Consider the following 26,722-nt stretch of genomic DNA (forward strand, 5'->3'; position numbering starts at 1 on the left):
ATTATCAGAACAAACAAACATAGTTTAATTGAAAAAAAAGAGAAAAAATGTTAAAACATTTATTAGACACAGAATTAAAAACAGTACTGGATGCAAAACAACAACAAAATGGTTTACAAGACAAGGATCAAAACATGGCAGGGCAAACAGGAAAAAATGATTTGTAATGCTTCACAGCGAAAAACAAGACTCAGCAAAATATGTGTGAATGAGGTGTCTTTATAATCCTAGTAATCAGTCCATGATGAGCTTACAGCTTTGTGTGTGTAATCAGGAGACTTAAATTGGTTCCTTCATTTTAATTAGGCTGCAATCACACTGCATTTTTTCCCATATACTTTTATTTATTAGAGCGCAAATATGTCAGCCCGGAAAAGCAAGCTTGCGTGACAAGTTTCACAGTTCGCTGTGTTGGAAAGTTCAAGCTTGGTGTACTATAACCTGGTAATCACATCACATGATTGCATGCATCAAAACATGACCTCTCTGAACAGAAATTTAAAACATGGAGCAATCACTTGCGTTTTTCAATGTCTAATCATCTTGTAAAATCCCGCCTTTTTTGCAGCGCCTAACGACAGACTTTCGCATGCACAAACTCTAGGGTGACCGCGGCATTATAGTTTGAGCATTTGATTTGTCATTTGAGAATGCATTTTGATTTATTGTTTGAGTATTTGATTTATCATTTGGGTAGTTGTTTTAAAAGTTTGATTTATTATTTGATCGTTTTAGGCATTTGAATTTTCATTTTTATTTTGTCAGGAAAAAACATCCATATATATAACAATTAAATACAAATTAACAGTCCACAACAGTCCCCCCCCCCCCCCCCCCCCCCCCCGCCACATGCACACAAAAAAGGTAAACTACGAATGATTAATATTTCAAATGCAGTATTTTGTTGTTGTTGTTGTTAATAATAATAATGACATGAGTGTTAATATTGGTGTTATTATTATTTTTGTCATTGTTATTAGAGTTAGAAATACTGTAACCTTTATTTTTTTTAAGCAAGGAGGTTAACTCAACTCAACAAGTTGGCAGAAGCTTTTTGGATAAACTAATTTTTTAATTATTTTTGCTCACAAAACTAATCTTTTTAATTTAATGAAGAACATTTTGAATTACGTTAACATGGTAAATGTGGTTGTACTGAAAATTTTACTGTTTTTTTTTGTTTTGTTTTTTTGTCAAACCAACAAAAAACAAGAGTAATTTCAACTTTTTGTGTAAACAGCTTTACCTTATGTTTTTTTGTTTGTTTGTTTGATATTATTAATAATATAGTATTACCCACCTGCTATTTAAATAATATATTTGTTTTATTCGAACATCAGATTTCAATTACTGATCTTCTATAATGCTGTATTCATTTACTTTAACATAGTCTTTAATTAGACTTGATTTGTATTGGTTTTAGGTTTAGGTTACACAGATTTCAAGTCTATGTTCTCCTGTACAAACATACAGAAGTAGAATATATTATTAAATTCTTACGACTGACTAAATATCTACTGAACATCAAAAAACAGGAGAAGATATTTCAGTTTTGATGTGTTTATCACTGGGCATGAGTTCCCTTCTGATCAGTGACAGAAGTCTTAATTTGGTCATGATTAATTATTGCACCAGAGAAGCAATCTGGAAATAATATTTCCGACATGATGTACGCTAGATCCGTGATTTATTAAAAGGCTGCAAAGAAGACTAGAGTCTGCCTGACATCATAATTCAATATACAGCCAGATCTTTATCATTGTCATTTAATTACAGAATTATTGGAGAGTACACAATTACATAAAAACCATTGAGATCACATTTACGCACATGTTTCTGCTTTATAAATCGCTGCTTTTAATTTTAGTGGATAATTAAAGCAGCACAGGGATCGCTGCATGCTCACTCCGGACTATGACGCTGATTGCAACCTCCGTTGATGCCATACCGAAAATGTCAGTATCTCGAAATATGATTTTGTTGGCGTATGAAAATCAAAAGTCCTACTGCGTGAGAATCTGCTATGAGTGTGAGAGAAGCTTAGAATATCTGAAGTGATGGTGTCGACAGAGGCGCAAGCCAGTGTTTATGTGTACAGAGACATTTCCTACACAGAGATAACAGTTGTGGTGCTTTCATTGGCTGAATTTGCCCTCCAGGGATTTGCAGAATGCTGCAGAAGATAAACAAGTATGAGAAAAGGGACAAATAGGGAGGGAGAAAGTGGTATCAGATGCCCTTTTCCCATTTGCTGAGGTGTGACAGGTTTAAATCTGAATGCTCTGTAGACTTTCATTTCTTTAAAGGAAATGCTGTTGGGGTGAGGATGTAACAGTTGTAAGTCAGACCATACCGGCACATTTTAAAGTTCAAGATTTTGCTTGCTTTTTGGAGGTGTCTTACAATAGGCTTACTGTACATAAATCCAAGGGCAAAAAACTGCTTTATTTTTTCATAATATACAATGCTCAACATATAGAAGTACACCCCTCACAAATCTCTCATTTTAATTAATAAATTGTTTAGGAAGCTTTACAATATTATATATGTGCATAAACATTAGATTAATCAGTACTTCAGCCAAATCTGGAGATTATTTTACAAGTAACATCCAAAAACTAGTACACCCAAGTTTATATGTTAGAGAAAATTATTAAATAACAGATTTTAAAAAAAGATAAAAATTCAAGAAAAAAACAAAAATGTATAAAAGTTAGTTGAAATTTAGTAGTTTGTAATTTTATTTATTTTTTGTGCAATATTTTGCTTAAATTTAATTGTATTATTTATATAAATATGTTTGGTGACTGAAATATTTTTTAAAATACATTTATCTGTTTAATAAACCTACATTTTGTTCAAATGCACTAAAATCTATTGCCTATATTTACTGAAAAAATATAAGAGCTGAGCACTATGCAGTACCTGTATACTACGTCATTTTTTTCTCTCAGTGTCTGAAATGCATCTCTTAAGGATCTGCACTAAAATATATGTTGCTTAAAAGATGTCTACCCATAATTCGTGAGTGTTTTCCATTTATTTATGTATGCATTCAAAACACTTTTTTTTTTTACCTTGACCAATGCTCCAACATTTTCTGTTGCAAATTTAATACTCTATTTCGTCACCTTGGAATTATAAGATTCTGTCTGCGTTCTGAATAATTTTGAGATAATGAGGTTTCAAGTTTTTGCACTACATAGCAAACAGTATGTGTCTAACATTTGTTTTTTAAATAACAAGTGTTAAAATGTAAACAACTTCCCATAAAGTAAATAAGTTGTCATTTAATATGAATATGTCAATAACTAAATTTTGACAAAAATGTCAGCTGGAACCTTATAATTCTAAGGTGACGATTAAACAAAGTGATATAGATTTTTTGTAGTAGTAGTTTTAAACTATATATTGTATGCCAAAGCACTGTTGCCTCACAGCAAGAAGGTCGCTGGTTCGACCCTCAGCTGGGTCAGTTGGCGTTTCTTTGTAGAGTTTGCATGTTCTCACCGTGTTGGCGTGGGCTTCCTCCGGGTGCTCCAGTTTCCCCCACAGTCCAAAGACATGTGCTATAGGTGAATTGAAAAAGCTAAATTGGCTGTAGTGAATGTAATTGAGAGCATTGGGCGTCTCCCAGTACTGGGTTGCAGTAGGAAGGGCTTCCGCTGTGTAAAACACATGCTGGATAAGCTGGCTGTTCATTCTGCTGTGGTGACCCCTGATTAATAAAGGGGCTAAGCCTGAAAGAAAATGAATGAATGAATGTATGCAGAACTATATTTATAGAAATAAAGTTTTAAAATAATAGAGAAAGTACTGGCGGCTCATATTTATATAGCGAGCCCAGAAAATATTTTAGTTTTACTTTTTCAAGCTAGGGGAGAGCAGAGACAAAACACCAAAAAAACACACTTTAAAAGATAATGTTTTTAGCAGAAATTTATGTTTGCTGAGGTTACTAACTCACAAGTCTGGTCTATTCAAATCAGCTGTTATTTTGTATCAATGTAGAACAACTTCAATACAACTTCACTTTAAGCTAAAGTTGCACATTGTTACTTTTGACCCCATAGGCAGTTTCCTTGTTAATGTTCACTGCAAACATATTTTGTCCTTTATTTTTGCAGAAAATATTAAACAGCATTTTTATTTTTCATTTTAGTTCCATTAAATGTTTAAAAAGTAATCCAACACTGCAAAATGTTAGAAATGTCTACAATTGATGAGTGTTTTTTGTTATTATTGGCAATATGCATTAATATTTTAAAACATCTGAATCCACACACTGCAAACTCTAATGTGAAAGCGAAAAATAAGGTCTGAATATTAGCAGTTGGACATAAACTTGTTACTTTCGTCCACACAGGAACTCTTGCCGTTTAAACTGGATTTACTTTTAAACTGAAAACTTAATGATGCGGTTTTGCACTAAATAATCTGTAGATTAAACATTAGTTTAACCCATGAAAAGAGAAACACAACTTGTAATAAGGAAAAAAGAACCGCTACAATAATTTACTGTCTGCACTTCAAAACTGATATTTGGAGCTAACCATGGGACACAGTCCCGATATCACATAATATTTGGCAGCACCATCACGGGTTGCATGACAAATGTGCTGTTAATGCCTGGAAAGCAAATGTTGTTAGAGCTTCGAGTAAATCACTCTGGTACTTTTGTCCCACGTTACTTTCGTCCCCGCTCTCCCTTTTCTAAAAATACTTAGAAAAGTCACTTTTTAAACCTATTTTGTGTGTGAAAGGTTTCATGTGTTTTGGGACAGAAAGTAAAGACCATAGATCAGGGGTGGCCAACCCTGTTCCTGGAGAGCCACTTTCCTGCAGATTTCAGTTGCAACCCATATCAAACACACCTGCCTGTAATTATCACGCGGTGTTCAGGTCCTAATTAATTGGTTCAGGTGTGTTTGATATAGGTAGCAACTGAAGTCTGCAGGAAGGTGGCTCTCCAGGAACAGGGTTGGCCACCCCTGCCATAGATTGTCACTGTGCAAATTTGTTTGTGCAGAAAGTAAGAGTGGGATTGAGACAAACTCTTATTTATCATGTGCTGTGCCCTTGTTACTATGTTACAGTACATACTACATTGTAGGCAATATTCCAATAAAGCATAATAGAGTGACTAATATTATCATACTCAAAACACACTGATCAATATTTCTAACTGTTCTTTCCTCTTAGTAATCCACTCACATATTTTTTTTCCTCTCTTGTTTATTTCCTCTTAATTCAGAGAAGTGTCTCAGATCGACCAGTTCCTGCAGGAAACAGCTGCTCGTGAAGCCAATGCTAAACTGCGTCTTCAGCAGTTCATCGAGGAACTGTTGGACCGGGCCGATCGCGCTGAGAAACAGCTCCAGATCATCAGCAACTGCGGCACAACCCCAAATGGCAGCCTGGGACACTGCAGTCTGGGCTCCAAATCTAATGGACGACAGGTAAAATTATGGAGAAAGATGAATTACATGAAAGCATTGAAGACTGAGAGATATCAGGGATTATGCGATAAATCACTGACAGTACATGAAAGTTATATTTTGACGAGACTGGACTTTATGCCAGCGTAAAGTCTGTATTTTGAAATGTTTTGATACTGTATCGACATGGATTAGCCCTTCAATTTGCCATCAAAGGCTTTCAGATACAGAAGCATAAAAATAGAACAACAGCAAAGAGTTGAAAGAGAAAAAATCTCTATTTTCCCAATAATATCAAACAGGGCAACTATGTTTAATGTTTTATACATTGAAAACAGGACTGAACCTCATATTTCAGGAGCTTTTAGCAAATCATTACAAGTTTCTCAACATTTCTCCCTAGCTGTTTCACTGCTCAACTCAACACCCTCACATCTTACACAGACTCATTGTACTGTTGCATTAAAGTCTAACACCATGGTGCCTTCTGATGGCCACAGGGGCCTTATTTAATTGCTTAACATGTAAGGAGAGTACTGACTAAATAATAATAACAAACGATTCTTGAGTCTGTAGTTATGTCTACTGAAAATGCTGCTTTCCCATCACAAAACTAGTTATATCTTATAATATGATCAAATTAATAACACAAGAATTTTTGGTCACTCTTTATAATAACTACACACTATTTGTTAAGCATTAGCAAACGGTGAATTCATTATCCGTTAAGCATTAACTCTACATTAATAAATGTTAGTAAGCAGTTTATAACTGAAGCTACAAATGCTGTATTCTTGGCTTATAAGCTTGTTTGTAATGTGCCTAATAATTGTACTTTCATACTTTGTTAATGATTTATTTTTCATTACTAAATTAAGTATTGCATTTTTTACAAACAAGTTATTTAAGCATAGTTGGTGTTTATTAAGATCATTCAGAGTGAGTTAGTAAATGGTTAATGAACTATTGAAATTAACATTTAGATTAGGTCACTATGCATGAAATGAGTTAATAAAGCATTTAATAGCATACGTAGTAACCATTACTAAATGCCTGAATAATAAAATACATAAATGTTGATTTCAATAGTTTATTAATCATTTACTAGCTCATTCTGAATTATCTTAAAAACCACCAACAAATACAAATGGTTTGTAAATAATGCAATACTTAATCTAGTAATGAAAAATCAACCAGTATCAAATTATGAAAGTATAATTATTAAGCACATTATAAAGGCGGTAATAAGTCAAGAATACATCATTTGTAGCTTTAATTATAAACTGCTATTATAAACTGCTATAATAAACTAACGTTTATTAATGTAGAGTTAATGCTTAACAAATATTGAATTCACTAGATGCTGATGCTTAATAAATCATTCATAGTGTGTAGTTATTATAGTGTTACTATTTATTTGTTATAAACATATACATGTTATGATACCAGCCAAATATATTAGCCTATTGTTTATTGTATACATTGTCATGTACACTCACTGGCCACTTTATTAGGTACACACCTTACAAGTACCGGCTTGGATCCCCTTTTGCCTTCAGAACTGCCTTAATTCTTCGTGGCATAGATTCAATGAGATACTGGAAATGTTCCTCAGAGATAATGGTCCATATTGACATGATAGCATCATACAGTTCCTGCAGATTTATCGGCTGCACATCTGTGATGCAAATCTCCCGTTACACCACATCTCAAAGGTGCTCTTAAGGATCGAGTACTGGTGACTGTGGAGGCCTATCAGAAATGCTCTTCTGCATACCTTGGTTGTAACGAGTGCTTATTTAGCCGCTTTTCCACTATCGTGCTGAATCGTTCTTTAAACAGAACTGTTCCATTCCGTGCCAAACCGGGCCAGACAGCACGGATACGGTTTCATTTTCCACTGTCGTGCTGCGACAAAGCTCTTTAAAACATTACAAAAAAACGCATCAGTAGTTGCCTTGGTAACGCAATGTAAACGGCTCACTTTGTTCAATAAGAGCCGAAACTATTTATTTTTTTTTTTCATATAAGCAAAAGCAACCATGTGACTAAACACTGTTATGCCGCTCTATCAAATAGGGGTGCTAAATATAGGTACATGTGCACCCTTATTTATTTATATGTTGCGCAGCTCTGGCTAAATTTTATTTGGAGGGAAAATTACCAAAATGTAACGTGATGATTGAAAATAATTGGAGGGGAAATAAATAATATTTAAAATCTCTGAACATAACAGAAAAATAAACAATGATAAGACCACAATAATAGTGCATTTGCATTATAATGGCAGAAATATCATTTTGGACAGGCCTTGTCAAAGGTGAGCGGGCACTTTCACTAATAAAAACACAGCACGTAAATTATTTCATTTTTAACAATTAATTAAATTACACTGCGTTTTTATATCAAAAGTTGATAATGATATAAAATATACTACATTTTGATGGTAAAATGAAACCAATTAAGCGATGGCAGTTATTTGTTTTACTATTCAAACATTAAATAACGAATGCAGCAAGTGAAAAAAAAACGAATATGAAACAACACATAGGTATATCGCAGGATTTAAGTGAAGTTTTTAAACTAATTTCGAGAGGAGCACGTGATATAATTGACAGCAGCTGGCCACCTATCTACACTCATTAGTTAGCCAATCAGATCTATCCTAACCCACTATAAGTAGCCTAGCTAGACATTACTCCCTTATCTTCGTTTTCCGAAGAAACAAACGACAGGTCCGCTCTAGCTCCTCCAAAAGTTACTCACGGACAAAACGGATCCTCCACATCTCCTACTATTCTTCAACTACAATACCACACCACCTTTAATACCATCGTCAGCAACTACAAAAAATGACAAAAACAACAACAACAGCGACGGCGGCTGAGATCACAACAGCATCAGCGCAGCTACATACAAGAAAGAAAGCTCCGGGCTCCCTGAAACACCAGCCCCGTCTTAACAACAACCAGCCCAGCATGAAAGTCAGCTCGAGACCGAGGCTCCAACGAGAGGCCGTAGGCCTATCCACTCCAGCCAGATCACAATGCAATCCCCAGCTCCGCTACGTACCTTCTCCAGCATCATCATGCGTCTCTCATATCCAACAACGACTGTCACTGAACTCCTCCAAACTCCTAGACGCCGGGACCATAATTCAAAGCCGCTGCATCAAACCCAAAACACTTGCGAATCCACGTCTTCACCGCCACCCCCAGGACATAACACGCTCCTGCCACACCCCCTATCCTAAACAGACATTAAACCCACAATCTCTCCGCCTCCCCGGAGAATCAAGGAAAGGATTAAAAAGCAATATTGGATTTGGACATATTGCAGCAATCATAATTCTAAACACGGATAAAACCTATCTCCCGGACAATAAAGCAACTCTTGGGAATCCCACCTCACCTCTTCCATCCTGCAGCTCCCGATTCCAGTGCACACTCCAGTCCTCCTCTTTCAGCGATCCTTACCACCTACGCACCCCGCCCCTCTACCTTGCGTATCATTGCTTTTCCCCCTCTCATTTTTACAAGCTCGCAGCTACTGCTGAATATTTTCTATTATAAAATAGAAATTACTTGTCGACTTTTGTCAATATGTTTATACTTTTACTGAATTACGTTTGTAACTGACCTAATTTCTGAATTTCTCATTCCAGGTTTCGTCTACTGAAGCACAGCCGATCTCGGCGCTCCCTTCCCACAACCTCACTAGCCGTCCACCAACACTACACTAGAAATCACAGAGCAATTCCCTGTTAAGCACATCCATACCAGCCCTACTGAAATGGACATTAGAACGTTTCTAAAAACGTCTAATAACGGCTCTTTCATCTCCTCATAATTCTGCCTTTTTCAGCTTTAACAGCATAATTCTACCTGATGAATATGCTTAAATTATCACGTTATAAACCAAGCAATCTCTCTAATCTAGACGGCTGCAGCGCTCGGTTGCAATCAACATTACACCCGCCACCCGATTTCTGGCAATCGGAGGTCACAATTACATTTCGTAGTCCGTTTAACATTCGGATGCAAAAGTAGCCCACACATTTATGCTTAAAAACGATCCGCTGGATTTCGCCAATAACTACGGTGTTTGCACGTAATTCACCTACAAGTTCCCGTTTCTCTCTCCCTAATATCCCCCAGCTAAACTAGTGACCGATTTTCTAATATTTGCATTCTCATTGCGGAAGAACCTCCGGCTTAAGCACTTCTATAGAATTCTTAAGCATCAATTTGGAGTGATAGAATTTCAAGCATTAATAAGCTACTTGAATAAATCGACAATCAGTCCCCTTTTATATTCTGGAAGAAAAATATCACGCTAAGCATAAACTGCTCTCCATCTAGAACATCAAACACACATGCGCATTATCCCGCAGGGATGCCTTTTCGTCACTCACCTATTTCATCTCGCAGCAGCAATCTCCGGAATAGAAGAGAAATGATCTAAATCCGATCTTGGCCGTAACAAACTCTGCCTGAAGGGCGTCGCGCACCAGAGGCGCCGACGGCGCGGTGACGCGACGCACTTACGACAGAGAATAGTAGATTAATGCACACCAGACTCACGCATTCATACTTTATCAAATAAACTAATCAATTATACAAATAGCGCTCCGCGGCGCGGCAGAATACGAAGTGTCATGAATTGTGGCTGGGCACTACGGACAGCCGCATTGACTTCCTTATTATTTATTTCCTTCCTGTGAAAGTCAATGGTTACAGGTTTTCAGCTTTCTTCAAAATGTTGTCTTTAGCGTTTAACACGGGAGTCACTAACCTCTGAAACTAAGAGCTACTTTCGGGCACCGATTAACGTGGAGGGCTACCAGTTGGATAAACACTTCTCAAATAACAAATTGCTCAATTTACTTATAATTATAATTTAAGTTTTTGGTTATTTTTTAATAATGAATAATATTCATCCAGGTGTAGTCACTGATCATATTATGATTCTCTCAAAGTTACCAACAATGATTTAACAGGGTAGGAAATACCCCGTAATTAATATATCAACGTGCAACACTATTTTATTTATCTTTGCAAATATTTACATTTTTAAATGATTACTTCTATTTTAGAGAAAGCTTACTTGTAAGTGGTGTTATGGTGAGCTATTTTAGAACAGGCCTGTGAGCAACACACGAGAGCCTCGTGAGCTATCTGGTGCCCATCGGTACCATATTTGGTGACTCCTGGTTTAACAGAAATGAAATTCATAAAGGTTCGTAACCATCAGGTAGCGCTTAAAGCATGCGACCTGCTTATGCTTCCTTCCTTAAGCGCTGGAATAGAAGCCATTCATTTATTAGCTATCCAATTTCATCCTCAGTATATCCTTTTTACACAGATGCTGCCCCCTTCGTGGGTATATTATCGGGGCCGCCAATGCGCTTCTAACGGGCAATATAGTCAATACATTCTGGAAAAAAAAAAAAAAAAAAAAAAAAAAAAATACTGCTGTACATGTTCCTAGTTGCATAGGAAATCGCTGACTCTCTTTTGCTTTATTTCAGAAACTGGTATCAGAAGCAGAGCCGCAGCTGACTGCATCTCTCCTTTTAAGATGATAATCCCATAACCACAGCATACACAATTTGCGTCAGCATTCATTTATACATTTTAAGTTACCCCAGAACACCTCATCAGTTTCTCACTGCTCAACACATCCACACATTCCGTTCAATAACATTTTTGGTTTCATAACACCTTAAAGTCATAGGACCATTCAGGCTTCCCACCAGATTCATAATCCAGTCACTCATTCAGAATTGGAGCCACCACCACAGCAGCACACAAGGGCTATCGTAACAACACATACAAACACTAGGAAAGTAGTCTCCCGACGCCTTCAAATCTTATATCTGACTCAGCCACAGCCATCTCAGGGAAGCTCAGAGGACCCTCACCAGCAGACGCAGTAATCCCAGCGGCCAAGGGCATGGGCCTAGTCCAGGGAGAGAATACGACCCAACCATACCAGCTTCCCGAGGGCAGAGGAACTACCCAGTCTCCCAAGGGCGCGGGCATGACCCAGCCATCTAGCTTCCTTTCTTCCTTCCAGCTGATTTGCACTCAGCCTTCTCCCCCTTTTCACTCACCTAACTCCAGTAGGAGTTCTCTCCCTGCCCAGGCCCCCTTGTCACCCCCGCCCCCCCCGGCCGCTGCCACAGAAGTTTTCACTGCCCCCCAACTTTTCTAACTTCTGTAGGACCCCGCCCCCCCCCATGGCTCTGGCCCCCGCAGGGGCGTTACCCCGAGCTTCGATTCTCGCAGGAATCATCTCACTGCCCTGGCCTTAGCTTTTTATATTATGTCATTCCATAATGACATATAGTATAGCACTATTTATTTTTCTCTCTGTTTGATTTTATTTATATAAATTTATATCTATATGCACCCACGCATATAAATATGAATTTATATATAGTGCTGTCACCCTCACGCTCTGTTCCCGCAGGAACACCCCCAGAGCACCTATACCGCCCGTCACCCTCCAGTAAGAAGTCTTCACCTCCCCCTCATCTTTCCCGACTCCTACTGGAGCAGCTAAATAGCTCACCCAACCCCGAGCTGTGACACGAGTCATGTCACCGACCCTCCCCGGCCCTAGCTTTTATTTATGTTTATTTTTGTTTATTTCTCACACTTATCTTTTATTTTTTAAATTTATTTATATATATGTATATATATATGCACCCACGCATATAAATATATATTTATATATAGTGCTGTCACCCTCAAGCTCTAACTCCCGCGGAGTTAATCCCGAGCACCGGACCCCCGCAGGGGTCATCGCCCAACTGCCATTTCCCCCTTCAGCTGGGGCTTCACCGACCATTCCTTTTCCCGACTCCAGCTGGAGATGGCACATACAGCTCTCTCTCCCGCAGGAGAGCCAAGAGCTTCGACTCTCGCAAGAGTCAGTAAAAACGCCCCCCCAAGGCCCTAGATTACCCCATTATATATTTATATATCTATATGTTTCATATAAATATATAATTATATATAGTGCTGCCACCTCCCAGCTCAATCTCCGCAAGGAGTGTTCCTCGAGCAAATTACTCCTTTGGAGTCCCCGCCCCCCCTGCCCCCCTTCACCCCCCTCTCCAGCCGGAGTCCTTCACTCCCCTTCCCTTGTAATGACTCCAGCAGGATTCCCGCCCACCCCATGGCTCTGACCCCCGCAGGGGTCTCCCCGAGTCTCTACTCCAGCAGGAGTATTCACAGCCCAAGCCAACTCTGCTCGGGTTCCCGCAGGAACCTGTTTCACCCTTTGCTCCAAAGGAGCCCTCTTTACCTTTTCTTTTTCAAATAACTATATCCAGCAGCCGGATATAGCATTTCAAGCCTTTTGGGGAGTTTCTTCGAATACACGGCTGCTGTCTCGAGCTTCATGCATTTGGGGAGCTCTCGAGAACCACCTGATCTCGTACTCCCCTCACATGCTCTATGGACCTGGCGGGAGCCCTGGGCTCAACTATCTCCGAGCTCAGGGTTCTCTCCCGGGACAGCATGCCAAACCTGCTTACAGCTGTCAAGCAATATCTAAGTGTGAACTCTTGAAGTGAAGTTTTTAAACTAATTTCGAGAGGAGCACGTGATATAATTGACAGCAGCTGGCCACCTATCTACACTCATTAGTTAGCCAATCAGATCTATCCTAACCCACTATAAGTAGCCTAGCTAGACATTACTCCCTTATCTTCGTTTTCCGAAGAAACCCCCCATCCACCCCTTTCTCCTCCTTTTCTCCTTTACAAAAAGGGGAGCTCTCGAGAACCACCTGATCTCGTACTCCCCTCACATGCTCTATGGACCTGGCGGGAGCCCTGGGCTCAACTATCTCCGAGCTCAGGGTTCTCTCCCGGGACAGCATGCCAAACCTGCTTACAGCTGTCAAGCAATATCTAAGTGTGAACTCTTGAAATCATATAAAGCACTATTATATTTAGCAAAATGCTGCTCTATTATCTTTTTATTTTGATCCTTTTATTTTTATTATTATAATTATTTTTGTGTTCATAATTAACTAACAAGCTGTAGGCGAATTATTGCTAGACGTTTTAGAAAATATTTGCAAAGCTATATTGAAGATCACCACAAAAAAAAAAAAAAAACACAGAAACATGTTACATGCCTCATAAATGTCATATAACTTATGTAAAACTGAATCATATAATTGCCTATAGCTGAAATGATGAAAATTGCTCATTTTATTTTTATAAAACATTTGTCAAAACGTATTGATATTTTTTGAGTAAAAGCAATACTGACATTTAAGAATCCATATTTATTTAATTCATTCATTCTTTTGACTTGTTTATTAGTGCATATGCTATAATATAAATCATACAACAGTACCTTGGACAGTTACAGTGCCGCTCCGTAAAGCTTTCAAGCAAAGTCTTTTGGACGGCCGACATTACAACACGAACACGCTGTCCTTCAGGTGGTCTCGCCGGTATTAACAAGCTGTCCTGGCTTTGAATTAAAAAGTGCAATTATTTCCTCGTTGTTAAAAGAGTCTGCAAGTTCGTGTTCCATGGATATAGTGATGTTGTTGTGGAATTTGGACATCGAAGATGCAAAGCGTGACTTTATTCGCTTTATTCCATGCGCAGCAGGAAAAAAAAGTCAGCAGCGCAAGTCGCTGGCATGTCTCTCCCGGATCAGAGCGAGTTTTGTGCTGTGAAATTGTAACGCCGGGGAGTGACACCAACAACAGAAGGTAGGATCCAATATGCAGGTTTAATCTTTGTCAGGCAAGCAATGGTCAATACTGGTATGAACAGGTATGTGTGGGCAAATCCAGAGTCGAAGTCAGTAAACAGGCAATGGGTCGAAAGGCAGGCGGCTAAAACGGATAACTAGGATACAAAGCTAGGTTCAGACACGGAGAAACAAGACAGGGAAAAACGCGTTGAAATGTCACTAAACAGTAAACAAGACTCGGCAATGTGAATGAGTGTGTGTGCTGCTTAAATACTGTGTGTAATCAGTCTCTGAACCTCAGGTGTGAATGTAAATCAAGCTAAATGAGAAAGCAGGTGTGTGGGCGAAGAGCATGTATGAAGTTGTAGTCCAGGAAAAGTGTAGTTCTAAGTGTGTGTGTGTGTGTGTGTTTACCAGCGACATCTGGTGGTTGTTCGCTGGTAAACATGACAGAAATACAGCGCTGCGTGCAATAAACTCACATTCAGGCAGGCGAAGAAGGGTCTGTATTAAAGTCAATAAAATAATAACTTTAATGAATAAAATATCTTCGTAAGAATGTGATGAGTTATTCACTTCTCTGCCAGAGACTGCTCTATGGTTTTAAAACCCTTTTCAAACTGTATCGTTTAGACCTGGATCATTATTTTATATTAAATGTACTGTAGTTTATTGAGGATGTCTGATGACTAGCGCGCTTCTGCTGAGCCAGCTGTGGTAGCTTAGCAACCGAGTCGCGACGTCAACACACAGAATCTGTCAGCACAGTTCAGCACGGTTGTCTAACCGTGCCGAGAATTCCGGGCCGAGAACGGTTTGTAATCGTGCCGCGCCGTTCCAGGCTCAGTGGAGAAACAACCGTAACCGTACCGAAGTGTCCTTAGAACGGTTTGGCACGATAGTGGAAAAGCAGCTTTTGAGTTACTGTTGCCTTTCTATCAGTTGGAACCAGTCTGGCCATTCTCCTCTGACTCACTGGATTTTTTCTCTTTTTCGGACCATTCTCTGTACTCCATACATATGTGCATGAAAATCCCAGTAGATCAGCAATTTCTGAAATACTCAGACCAACCCGTCTGGCACCAACAACCATTCCACATTCAAAGTCACTTAAATCACCTTTCATTCTTATTCTGATGCTCGGTTTGAACTGCAGTAGATCGTCTTGACTCAGCATTAAGTTGCTGCCATGTGATTGGCTGATTAGAACTCTGCAATAACAAGCAGTTGGACAAGTGTACCTAATAAAGTAGCCAATAAAGTAGTTGGTGAGTGTACATTGTCTCTATAAACATGTACAACAATGCATATATAAAAACTGATTACCTTTTTTGGCCTCTTAGAGAATTATGCAGGGTTTTTGTAACCCACAGTGACCTAAATTGCATAAATGTGCTTTGTCATGGCTGCAGTCCTATCTGCAGTTTTGTTGGGATAAAAATAAATCTTAATGCAGCACCCAAGAAATGCCTTGTGCTAAATGCTCATCAATACTTACCTGAGTTCTGTAAACCTCCAGAGATGCTCTTATAGATTGGCCTGGCGCACTAGATGAGAATAAAATGTGGCTGGTTACTCAGTGGTTTCATCCTTCTCCACTCAGTATAAATCAATCCAGATCACCGAAAACCTGTTTTCTGTTTTTCCCTGAAGAAATAAAACTCAGTATAGAAATTGTGACATTAGTTTTGGCCACTGCATATATTAGCAATAGTCAGGGTTGAACAAAACTCAAGAGTCTGCATGGTTATTGATTTTCTTGTGTTATTCATGTTGACTTAATGGCCCATTCAGGCGACACCTTAAAACTTTGACATCATCGGGAACCCCCCTTCATCACCATAGAAACAGCAATCTACATTTGTCACTTGCTTATATAGACAGCACACAGCACTGTTGACTCAGATTCAGTTCACACGCAGCCTGTGTTCCCAAATGCCAGCCAAAGCCTTTCCGTCTCCTACTATCTGGAGAGGAAGAGCGTTCGGTGATGTCAGAAGAAGGGCACAGTGTTTCAGGAGCATGCATGCTGTGATTCAGGACATTTGGCCTAAATTAGAGCAGAAACAGGTGCTGGAAAAATGGAAAATAAAAGGAAAATGCAGATTTCTTGTTCCCGTCTCAAGTGTTTCCCACTATTTTGTCTAGCATTTTATGCATCTCTCAGGAGATCAATAGTGCTGCTTTTTCTTCCTGCGGGCGCTGCGCCCACTGTGTGTTTGTGAATGTGAATGTGTGTGTGTGCCTTGTCAGCACTGTGGCACCTTGCTTGGCCCACATTTTCTGGGGTGTATCACCTAACCAGCTACAGCAGTTATTTAAAGGCTCTGTTTTCCTGTTTCTTGCATGACCCTGGGGAATCAAATACTCCAATTTGTTTAAAGGTTTGCCCAGAAATTAAATTTCTATTAATAGTTACGCTATCTTAAGTCCAAACCCCTGAGACCTTTATTCATTTTTGAGTACAAATAAAAGGTGCTGTAAATTTTTGACTCTTCTAAAGCGTAAAAAATATCATATGTTTGCAGATGTTTAAGAAACATGCTAAGTGATTATTCATGTTTATCTGAAAAGCCATGCTGAAGTCAAAAATTCTGCTTTGTAAATGTGAATTACGTGCCGGAACAACTCTTTGTTTTGTTTTTTTTAACCCGCCCACTGCCAATTTAGCCAATTATATTTCAGCACCCTGGGTTGCCTTAGTTGAAATCAGTGTATTTCATTCATTCAGTCAGAAAAGCTCTCAAAGTGTGCATCCGTGAGTGAAATATGACCTCCGATGGACAGTAAGAGTCTCCGAAATGAGATTCAGATGTGGGAGTTTTTCATGAGGTGGTTATTAATTAGCAAATCATTTAATTATTACGAACGTAAACATTAGGTCAGCAGGTTACATTGTGACCCAGTGTCCTAACAACACGCTACGTGACGAGATTTGCCGTGATAAGTAATCTGGCTATTTGCGCCAGATGAAACACGACAGATATTGAAATAAAGCCATTCAGAAGCAAAGAATAGTGCACTTACTGCACTCCAACGAAATGGTAAGGTTTACAATCTAATTAATACATTATAAACCTTTTTAACATTTTAAATGTACATGCTAATTCACTGATATGTGTTGGTTTACACTAAGTCACGGTTCTAAAGCTCAATTTCAAAAAGGTTTATTTCATTTTCAAGATCAGTATTTTCTTTACTTTCAGTATATGGCAATAAATGTGATGTAAATGACATTCAAACTCACGCCGTTAGCATTTAATACTGGATAAAGCACATGAGGTGTACCTGAGTTAAACACACAATTTTCCCTTGTGTTCAGCTGCAAGAAATTGAAGCCGTTTCTAAAAATATATATTTCTGGTGTTGATTAAAGCAAAAACTCCTTTTAATATGGAACATGATTTAAATCAGCCTTTAGGCTCCACAGTCAGGCACACTGCTGTTGGTCTATCTGGCAACATGTGCTTGCATGTAATTTGAACCAGGAGTGCAATACCTTGTTCAACCACTGGGTGTCAAACTTACATACTGCACCTTTAAAGGCTCACGAAACACCAAAACACATTTTTTGAGCTGTTGACAGTCGTATATGTGTCCCACACTGCTAAAAACACTATTAGGACACCTATATTTCACTAAAAAGTGTAAATTGGTTGTTTTTGCGTTATTTCAAGCAAATTCGTACTTCCTGTTTGAAACGAATTTTTGAAGCTGCGTCATGGTCATGACATAATAGCGTGTATTCCAGCGTGCAGACTGGGCGTCTGTGCCAGAGTGTGTCTTATTACGTCTTACAGTGTGTTGCATTAATGCATGAGTAAGGCTTGGTTTCAAACCAATCAGCGCGCTCTATTGTGCAACTTCATTAATATTCATTAGTGTCACCGCGTTTATGCCACAGAGACGCCACGTTGTGTTGGCAAAACAAGCGTGAAGTGTTGCTTTTATAGTTTGCTGCCATTAAGTTTCGTTTTCATTTTCTCTCTGTGAGAGCTCATCTGGAGTCACGTGTGGATTAACAGTGTACGCGACACTCGACAACAATAACTTACGTGTCTAAGGAGGATTATTGTTTACCTGAGAGCTGTTCTCATCTGCAAACGCTGAAATCCGGATTCGCTTGTAACGTTAGTCTTCTCTTCATAAAGACGCGGCTCTAGTTGCTGGTGATTGTCCTGTCTCTACAGATTTGGTAAGTGAGCGACCAGTGCTCTTCGTTTATTCAGTTTATTCGTATCGAATTAAGTTAACTATTGCACTGAGTGCAAACATAGCACCGCATTTTGTGACCGGAATAAAAATGCGGCTTTCTGACGCTACCTGCCGTGTGCATCTAAGTTTCCGGGAAATGCAGAGTTTTTTTTCTCTCGTTCGCCGTGCGGTATCAAACATTGCATGAAAAATACACGCTTAGAGCAGATCCTCGAATCAAATATCGCGTTTGTCGCAAGGGGCATGAATGAATTCCCTGAATGAAAGAGCCAAACTGCAGTTAAAGTCCAACATTTAATAATTTGGCAAATAATTCGACTACAGATGTCCATGTAGGTTAAACACCATCACTTTCTCATGTGTGTGTATTTTGACTGAAACTCGCGCGTGCCCAAATAGACACTCCCACACCATCCCACTTTAGTTCCTCCGACTTTTCTGACTTTTTCCAAAGTAGAGGTGTGAAAACACCCTGCTAAAACGAGGGGGTTTCATGGCCCTTTAATATATTTTAGATGAAATCTGAGAGGTCCCTCATCCCTCAAAGCCTAGAAAAGGGAACCAAAAGCATTGTCAAAACATTCAATGTGACATGAGTTGTTGAACTTTCGTAATAGTTTGAGTGTGATTGTCTGTAAACAGTAATTAAGGAAATTTTATCAGTTATTTGGTCTGGTTAAGACTTTCAGCAAGGTGTATAATCAGAGGTTGTACCATGTGATTGCTGAGCTAATTTACATAAAAGCAGCTAAATGACAAATTAGAAATTAGTCAATGGAGTAATCAGCCATGCAACACAACCTGCTATAAATTTGGCTATTTTGCACACATTGAATTTTTACTTTAGGTGTTGACCCAGATTTATGCTAGTTCTCATTAAGGATGGATGGTTAGGTAAAAGTGTTTAAGTGGTACTCTCGTCAATAAAGTTTTGACATAAATGTAATGTCTGAACAATTGCCCTACCTTGCAATTGGTCTACCTTGATTCTGTCAGAGTATTTTAGAAGTGTTCAGTGTAATTTTGGAGAATTTTTTCCCTAATTGATTTCTGACTCTTTCCCTCTTAGAGAAACTCCAGTCTGTCCGGTGTGTCCAGAGGAATGTACCAAGTGTCAGATCGACGTTCCTCGCCCAGTACTGCGTAAGTGTTGCCTTGTGTAACTTCTCAAATATATTGATGTTTTTTCATCAGCTACATTTTATCAAAATTGTATACTTGTAGTATTACACAATTGTTATGCTGTATTTAGATTTTATTCAATAATATCATTAGTTTTTTTGGAGATCTGTAACAAAATTGTTACAGTGCCTCTTTCATATGACAGTGAAAACAAAGCAAAATTATCTCATCAGTGGCAGAGAAGTGTTGTGTTTTCACACCTCTAGTTTAAAAAAAAGTCAGGAAAATGGGTGAGTCCAGCTTTGTTTAGGTGGGAGTGTCTAACAGTGAAAGAAGGAAGGGTTTGCATGAAAAGGGGAGTTTCATTACATGCACAACAGCTGATTTTCACAGTGGCAACACAAACACAGACGCAGGGGAGATAGACAGTGACTATGTTTACATGGACTTCAGTACATACCTGTCAACCCTACCGTTTTTCCAGAGATTCTCCCATATTTTACGGTTCTATCCCACTATCATCCCATAAAAATATTTTCCCCTATTTCTCCCGTATATTCAGTCTTTCTCTCAAGGGTGGCAAATAAACATTAAAGAGCTGAGCCTCCCAATACTCAACCCATACTGCCGAACCACCAGGGGCTGCCCTTGCTCTTAAAATATGAGTCTGTTCTGTGCTTTCGCTTTGTTCGGACATGAAAACACTTCGAAATAAACATAAAATGGCACAATTCCCTTCCTTTTCATTACAGGTGCTGTCTCCCTTTCATATGCAATCCTCAAAACAGTCATGTAGCGCTTCATGACTGTCAGCTGACGCACTCCATAGTAATAAATAGACACTGTTTCCTAAACTGATTCTCATGATATGAAGCAGAGAGAAAGTATGGGTTTGTTTGTTGACAGATCATTTAATTGTTAAGTAAAAGTCACAAGCTCCTGAAAAAATTAATGTGCTTGAGCATTTTGGTTGAGTGTCTAATTTAATAACTCAATCATAAGACACATTATAAAATGTGTGCTTCATAGCTTTGAAATATTAGATTTAATGTTAAATTTGGCATCAGAAGTTTTGCAGCTATATCTCAAATATGGCACAGTAGCAAGTTTGTTTTTATCTGCCGTGAGCGGAAGGTTTGTTGGAGTCAGCCTGGTTTGTGATGTGTCTGGGGAAAAAAATCACTCGACTGTTGCATTTGCCTCGGGGGTTAAACCAGTTTGTAATCTCTCAGCCATGCAGAAGATATGCGAAAGGAAACACACAGACACATGAACACACTTCTGTGTGTAGAAACCTAATGTGCCTGAAACTACAAGGCCAAAAACAACCAGTACCCAAGGCTGAGAAAGAGTCGTGAACACTTCTTGTGTGTGTATCGAGAGCATGTGTGTTACAGTCAGTTTGGCTACATAGTGGAAAAACAGATAGCAAAACATATATTTTTACCAAATTTATAAAAGATGTTTCATTTACAGAATAATTTTTTTGTAAAGCTTTAATTTAGGACAACATTGGGTGAAGTATGTATTTTTTTGCAGTTCTATAAATTCTGCTTTTAAAGGTGCAGTATGTAAATTTGATACCCAGTGGTTGAACTAGGTATTGCACACCTGGCTCAAAACAAATGCAAGCACAGGTTGCCAGATTGACGACACCAACAGCAGTGTGCCTGCCTGTCAAGCCTAAAGGCTGATTTAAGGCTGATTTAAACTATGTTCTTTATTAAAGCAATGGGAACATTTTCCATATTAAAATTCTCAACAACACCTGAAATTTATATTTTAGGTTTATACTTTAGGAACGGCCTATATCTCTCGGAGCTGAACAACAGGATAAACTAACAATGATCACCTCAGGTACACTTCATGTGCTTTATTCAGTGTTAAATGCTAATCATGTGAGTTTAAATGCCATTTACCTTGACATTTATTGCTATACCACTGAAAGCAGCAGCAGATAGTTCACCTCAGATCTATAAACCTTACCATTTCGTTAGAGTGCAGTAAGTGCACTGTTCTGTGCTTCTGAATGGCTGTATTTAAATTTCTTTCATCTGTTGCAAACAGCCAGATTGCTTATTACTGCAAATCTCGTCACGTGAGTGTCACAGGGTTACAATGTAACCTGCTCACATAATGTTTACATTCGTAATATTTATTTTATTTGCTCATTAATAACCTGATGTGGAACTCTGAATCTGCGTCTTATTTTAGAGTCTGCTTTTGGTATTGGACGCATGCTTTGAGAGCTTTCATGGCTGATTGAATGAAACATGCGGTTTTCTGTCAAGGCCACCCGCTTCGAATGTTATCACTTGATTAAATGGGCGTTATCAGTGCTCAGAAGGCTGTTACCATCCGTCCATGATTAATCAGCTATAGAGAAAACTTTTTTTTAGTTTTAGGGTTGGAGTAGGGGTAGATGTAAATTATATACAATTAATTGGAAATGTAATAAATAATATAAATAATTATCTTTAACTTCCGGCCGCAGCCATATGCAATCTATAGCTGATTAACCACAAGTATAGATGATAACAGCCTTCTGAGCCTACCAGTTGGTGCAGAAGGCCCCTACTGGCCCATATCTATCAGCTGATAACCACTGATAACATCATTAAATCGAGTGATAACATTTGAATCGGTTGTCAAGTAACCCAGGGTGCTGAAATATAATTGGCTAAAGTGGCATAGGTGGGTTAAATGACCAAAACGAAGACACGTTCTGGCACATAACGGACATTTTCAAAGTAGAATATCTGACTTCAGCGTTGTTATCAGATAAACAAGAATGTTTGCTTAGCATGTTTCTTAAATATCTGCAAATATATTATAGTATTTTTATGCTTTAGAAGAGTCAAAAACGTACATGCTTTAATGTGGCTACACATATGCATTGCAAACAAATTGGAGCCTTTTTAAAATGGCTGATCTTTTAAGATTTGTGAATGACAGCGTCGTCCATCTGTGTGTGTGCATGTGCGTACATGTGTTTGTGTGTGTGTGTGTGTGTGTGTGTGTGTGTGTGTGTGTGTGTGTGTGTGTGTGTGTGTGTGTGTGTGTGTGTGTGTGTGTGTGTGTGTGTGTGTGTGTGTGTGTGTGTGTGTGTGTTGTGTTTGTGTGTAAGGAGCGTAGGTTTGCCCAGAGTCTGCTATCCCTAAACTGACATCACAGAATCCACAGGACTTCCTCCTGAAACAGACGTGGCAGGCAGGACTGAAATGATCACTGCTGCTTCTTTATTCTGACATAACCGTCATCGTCCATCTGAGGCAGCTATGAACATATTATATAACCAAATGGCATATTAATAGGACACTTATTATTTTATTTAGCCAGGATGTACTACATTTAATGTCAGTAACAAAAAATATTTTTATAGAGTTGGAAAATATTTTATTTTAAATAAATGCTGGTTATTCTTATATTAATATTTATTAAAGACTGGAAAAATGTTTATACTCTCATTTTATTAGGTACATGAATACATGAAAGTATGTAATGTATGTATGTAAATACATAAACATTTTGTATCATAAACATTTTTTTTTCTGAACTAAAGCCTGCTGTACTATATACAGTAATCCATTTTGGCAGTAGATTTAGCTGCTGCATCTTTCTTTGTTTCCCAGCAACCCTATTTTTGGCTTCAAATAAAAGGCACAAATTTGCAGTTCTTGCATGAAGTAAGAAGTGTTGAAACATCAGGAAAACTTTGTATTACATAAAAAAGAGACCACATTCTGTCCTGTAGTTCTTCAGAATTTTAGACTTTTTATGTGGTCATATAAATAGCTTTAGAGGTCTCTTTTATATATAGTCACGAATTACACACTCCTACTGTGCAGAAATCATCTCTAGCAGGTTCTTTGCTCTTCAGACCACAGTGGAGTAGAAAAGTCCACCATTGTGCTGTCTGCCTTCAGCAGAGCCTGCAGTGACTGGTGGCTGCTTTAGGAAAGGATCTCTGCAAGTCTTTTGAACTGTAACATCTGGAGAGTGACTAAATGTCTGGCTGGATTTCCCAGTGGAAATTCTGTCCCTGCTAAGCCTTGGAAGAGAACATTCCATACCCGCAATCCCATGTGAAACCCTTTACTCCTCACTGAGTTCAGTGATTTCTCTTGTAATGATTATGGGAAATTTGTGTGTGGTGCTAATGCCAATTAAACTCAACAAATTATTAAGCATAACATTTTTAAGAACTATTTTCTAATAACTAATATATTTGTCTTTGCCATGATGACAGTATTTACTGTTTTTGTAGGAATTTTAGTATTTAGCTTAAAGTGCCATTTAAAGGCTTAACTTGGTTGATTAAGCAAGGCAAATTAGGTTAATTAGGTAATCACATAACTCATTCGTATTTTTTAATATATTACAATGTTGGCAGTTTCTAATGTAATCAATCAACTGAAGTATGGTGATAACTATTAGTTTGAAATTTTTCCACATTTTATCTACAATTTTTGTTAATAATAATAAAAAATCTAAAAAGTTTATTTTTTTCATAATATATACAGTTGAAGTCAGAATTATTAGTCCCCCTGAATTATTAGTCCCCCTCGAGAAAGACCCATGATATGCTTGGAGATTATGTCTCTGCTGGCCTGGGAACACCTCGGGATCCACCCCGGAGGAGCTGGAAGGAGTGTATGGGGTTCTCTCCTTAGGCTGCTCAGCGGTGGGAACAGTCTTCTCTGGAGTGTTTTGACTGAAAACAACCGAGAGTCACTCTCGTATGTGCAATTAAGGAAATAACTCATTACTCATTCAGGCTTTAAAAATAGTATTTGCAGGATGAGTTGAATCTTCATTTCCCTTCTAAGTGAGTTAGCAGAGTCTCTTATTACTAAATTAGTGGGTGTGTGTGTGTTTGTGTGTGTCTTAGGAAGTCTGTCTAGACAGATCTGATCATATTTCCTGGATAACTCTCACTGCTCTTTCTCACACTCTGAGCACAAACACTGAATCCTGAAGCAGTGCTTTTACTGGTGACTAGACACAGAAAAAAAGCTGCAAGACTTTTCGGAGCATGGCATTTATATTAGAAAATGTAATTAACCATATAGTTGTTTGTAGTTAGAATTGCAAATAAAAAAGCATAACTAAAAAGAGAGCAGAATGCGATCCTGACATTTAGTTATTGATCCGAATACCTGGTTGAAGCTAGACAAAACTATGCTAGGGCTCTGTGAAATCAGTTTGTTTTTTTCACCAAAATTTGTAATGACGTTTTTAGTAAAAAAAAAAAAGACAGACAGTTACTTTAGAAATATAGAAATAAATATATATATGGGGGTAAAAAAAACATGATTAATCGCAATCAAAATGAAAGCCAAAGTCAGTTTTTGACATAATATGTGTATGTATACTGTGTATAATTATTATGTGTTTAAAATACTAGCATGCAATGTTTTATTTATATTTAGTTATGAAATATGTGTATATGATTCAAATTATGTATACATTTGAATTAAATTTGTCTATGTAACAAAAGTGTTTTGTGTAATTTTGTTTCCATGTATGCATGTGTACCACATAATAAATATATAATACATAAATATATATTATGTCAAAACAAACTTTAATGTTGGATGTGATAATCCTGATTAATCTTTGCCCAACACTACATAATCTGTAAATATGATAGAAGTATTTTTTAATATCCATTGTGTTCCTTAGGATGATATGGTTAAGAGCACAGAACTACTTTGTATTTATTGTTACAAATTCGGTAACACTTTATAATAACTACACACTATAAATCATTTATTAAGCATTAGCAAATAGTGAACTCATTATCTGTTAAGCATTAACTCTACATTAATAAGTGTTAGTAAGCAGTTTATAACTGCAGCTACAAATGCTCTATTCTTGACTTATAAGCACCTATTTAATGTGCTTAATAATTGTAATTTCATACTCTGTTAATGATTTATTTTTCATTACCAAATTAAGTATCAAATTATTTACAAACCGTTTGTATTTAAGAGTAGTTGAGGGTTTTCAGGACCATTCAGAATGAGTTAGTAAATGATTAATAAACTATTGAAATCAACGTTTATATGTTTTATTATTTAGGCATATACTAATACTTAACTAATATGTTAGTAAATGCTTTATTAACTCAACTTCATGCAGTTTTGTGACCTAATCTAAAGTGAGGACTATTCATGCTTTATAAATGCCTTATAAATGACTATTAAAGGCTCAGTATCAAATGAACGATAATCTGTGCAATCTTTCTAAAAAGTAAAATTACTGTAAAGTTTAAACATTGCCAAATAACAGGAGTGTCAAAATATGACATCCAACTGGATAAAACAACAACAATATAATAATTTAACATTATATTAAGATGTAATGTTTAAACTCTACAGTGATTCTATTTTAGATAAGGTTGCAAAGATTTATTTTTCATTTAAAGTACAGATTTATTTGTGTATCTTTAAATGAAGTGAAATGAATAATGTCTTTTTTTCCTGTTTAGAATTTAACTGAGCCTTTATTTGTCATTTTTAAGGGATTTATAAAGCATGAATAGTCCTCACTTTAGATTAGGTCTCAAAACTGCATGAATTGAGTTAATAAAGCATTTATTAACATATATAGTAACCATTAATATATGCCTGAATAATAAGACATATAAATGTTGATTTCATTAGTTTATTATTCATTTACTAACTCATTCTGAATGATCCTAAAAACCCTCAACTACTCTTAAATACAAACAGTTTGTAAATAATTCGATGCTTAATTTAGAAATGAAAAATAAATCTTTTACTAAGTATGAAAATACAATCATTAAACACATTATATAGGTGCTTATAAGTCAAGAATGGAGCATTTGTAGCTGCGGTTATAAACTGCTTACTAACACTTATTAATTGAGTTGATGCTTAACAGATAATGAGTTCACTATTTGCTAATGCTTAATAAATGATTTATAGTGTGTAGTTATTATAAAGTGTTACCTTAAATATTTTTAGTATGAATATTCTTTAAATATTTTAAGTGTAAATTGTTGTTATTCATTAATATTTTGAATTATTTTTATAGTTTACTCAATTTAAATTAAGTTGAATTTTTTAAGTTTTTATTTATTATTGTTTTTGTGTGTTTCTTTATAACTTCATTTCATTTTTAATTTTAGTAATAGTAGTACGTCAACTTAATTATCTGAATGATAATTTAGTTTAGTTAGTTAGTACAAAA

General features: G+C 37.4%; 1 protein-coding gene across 4 annotated transcripts in view; it reads left to right on the forward strand.

The window, feature by feature from the left end:
• Nucleotides 1-26,722, forward strand: part of fbxo41 (F-box protein 41) — a 120,606-nt gene that overhangs the window by 58,578 nt on the left and 35,306 nt on the right. For all 4 annotated transcript variants that reach the window (XM_087237425.2, XM_087237423.2, XM_087237424.2 and 1 more), the window contains 2 exons: nt 5,255-5,459; nt 19,452-19,525. In XM_087237425.2, coding sequence (XP_087093551.1) covers nt 5,255-5,459; nt 19,452-19,525 — 279 coding nt within the window. The remainder of the gene's footprint in view (nt 1-5,254; nt 5,460-19,451; nt 19,526-26,722) is intronic.

This window comes from Danio rerio, chromosome 1 (genome assembly GCF_052040795.2).
Source record: "Danio rerio strain M-AB ecotype USA chromosome 1, GRCz13ab, whole genome shotgun sequence".
Lineage (NCBI taxonomy): Eukaryota > Metazoa > Chordata > Actinopteri > Cypriniformes > Danionidae > Danio > Danio rerio.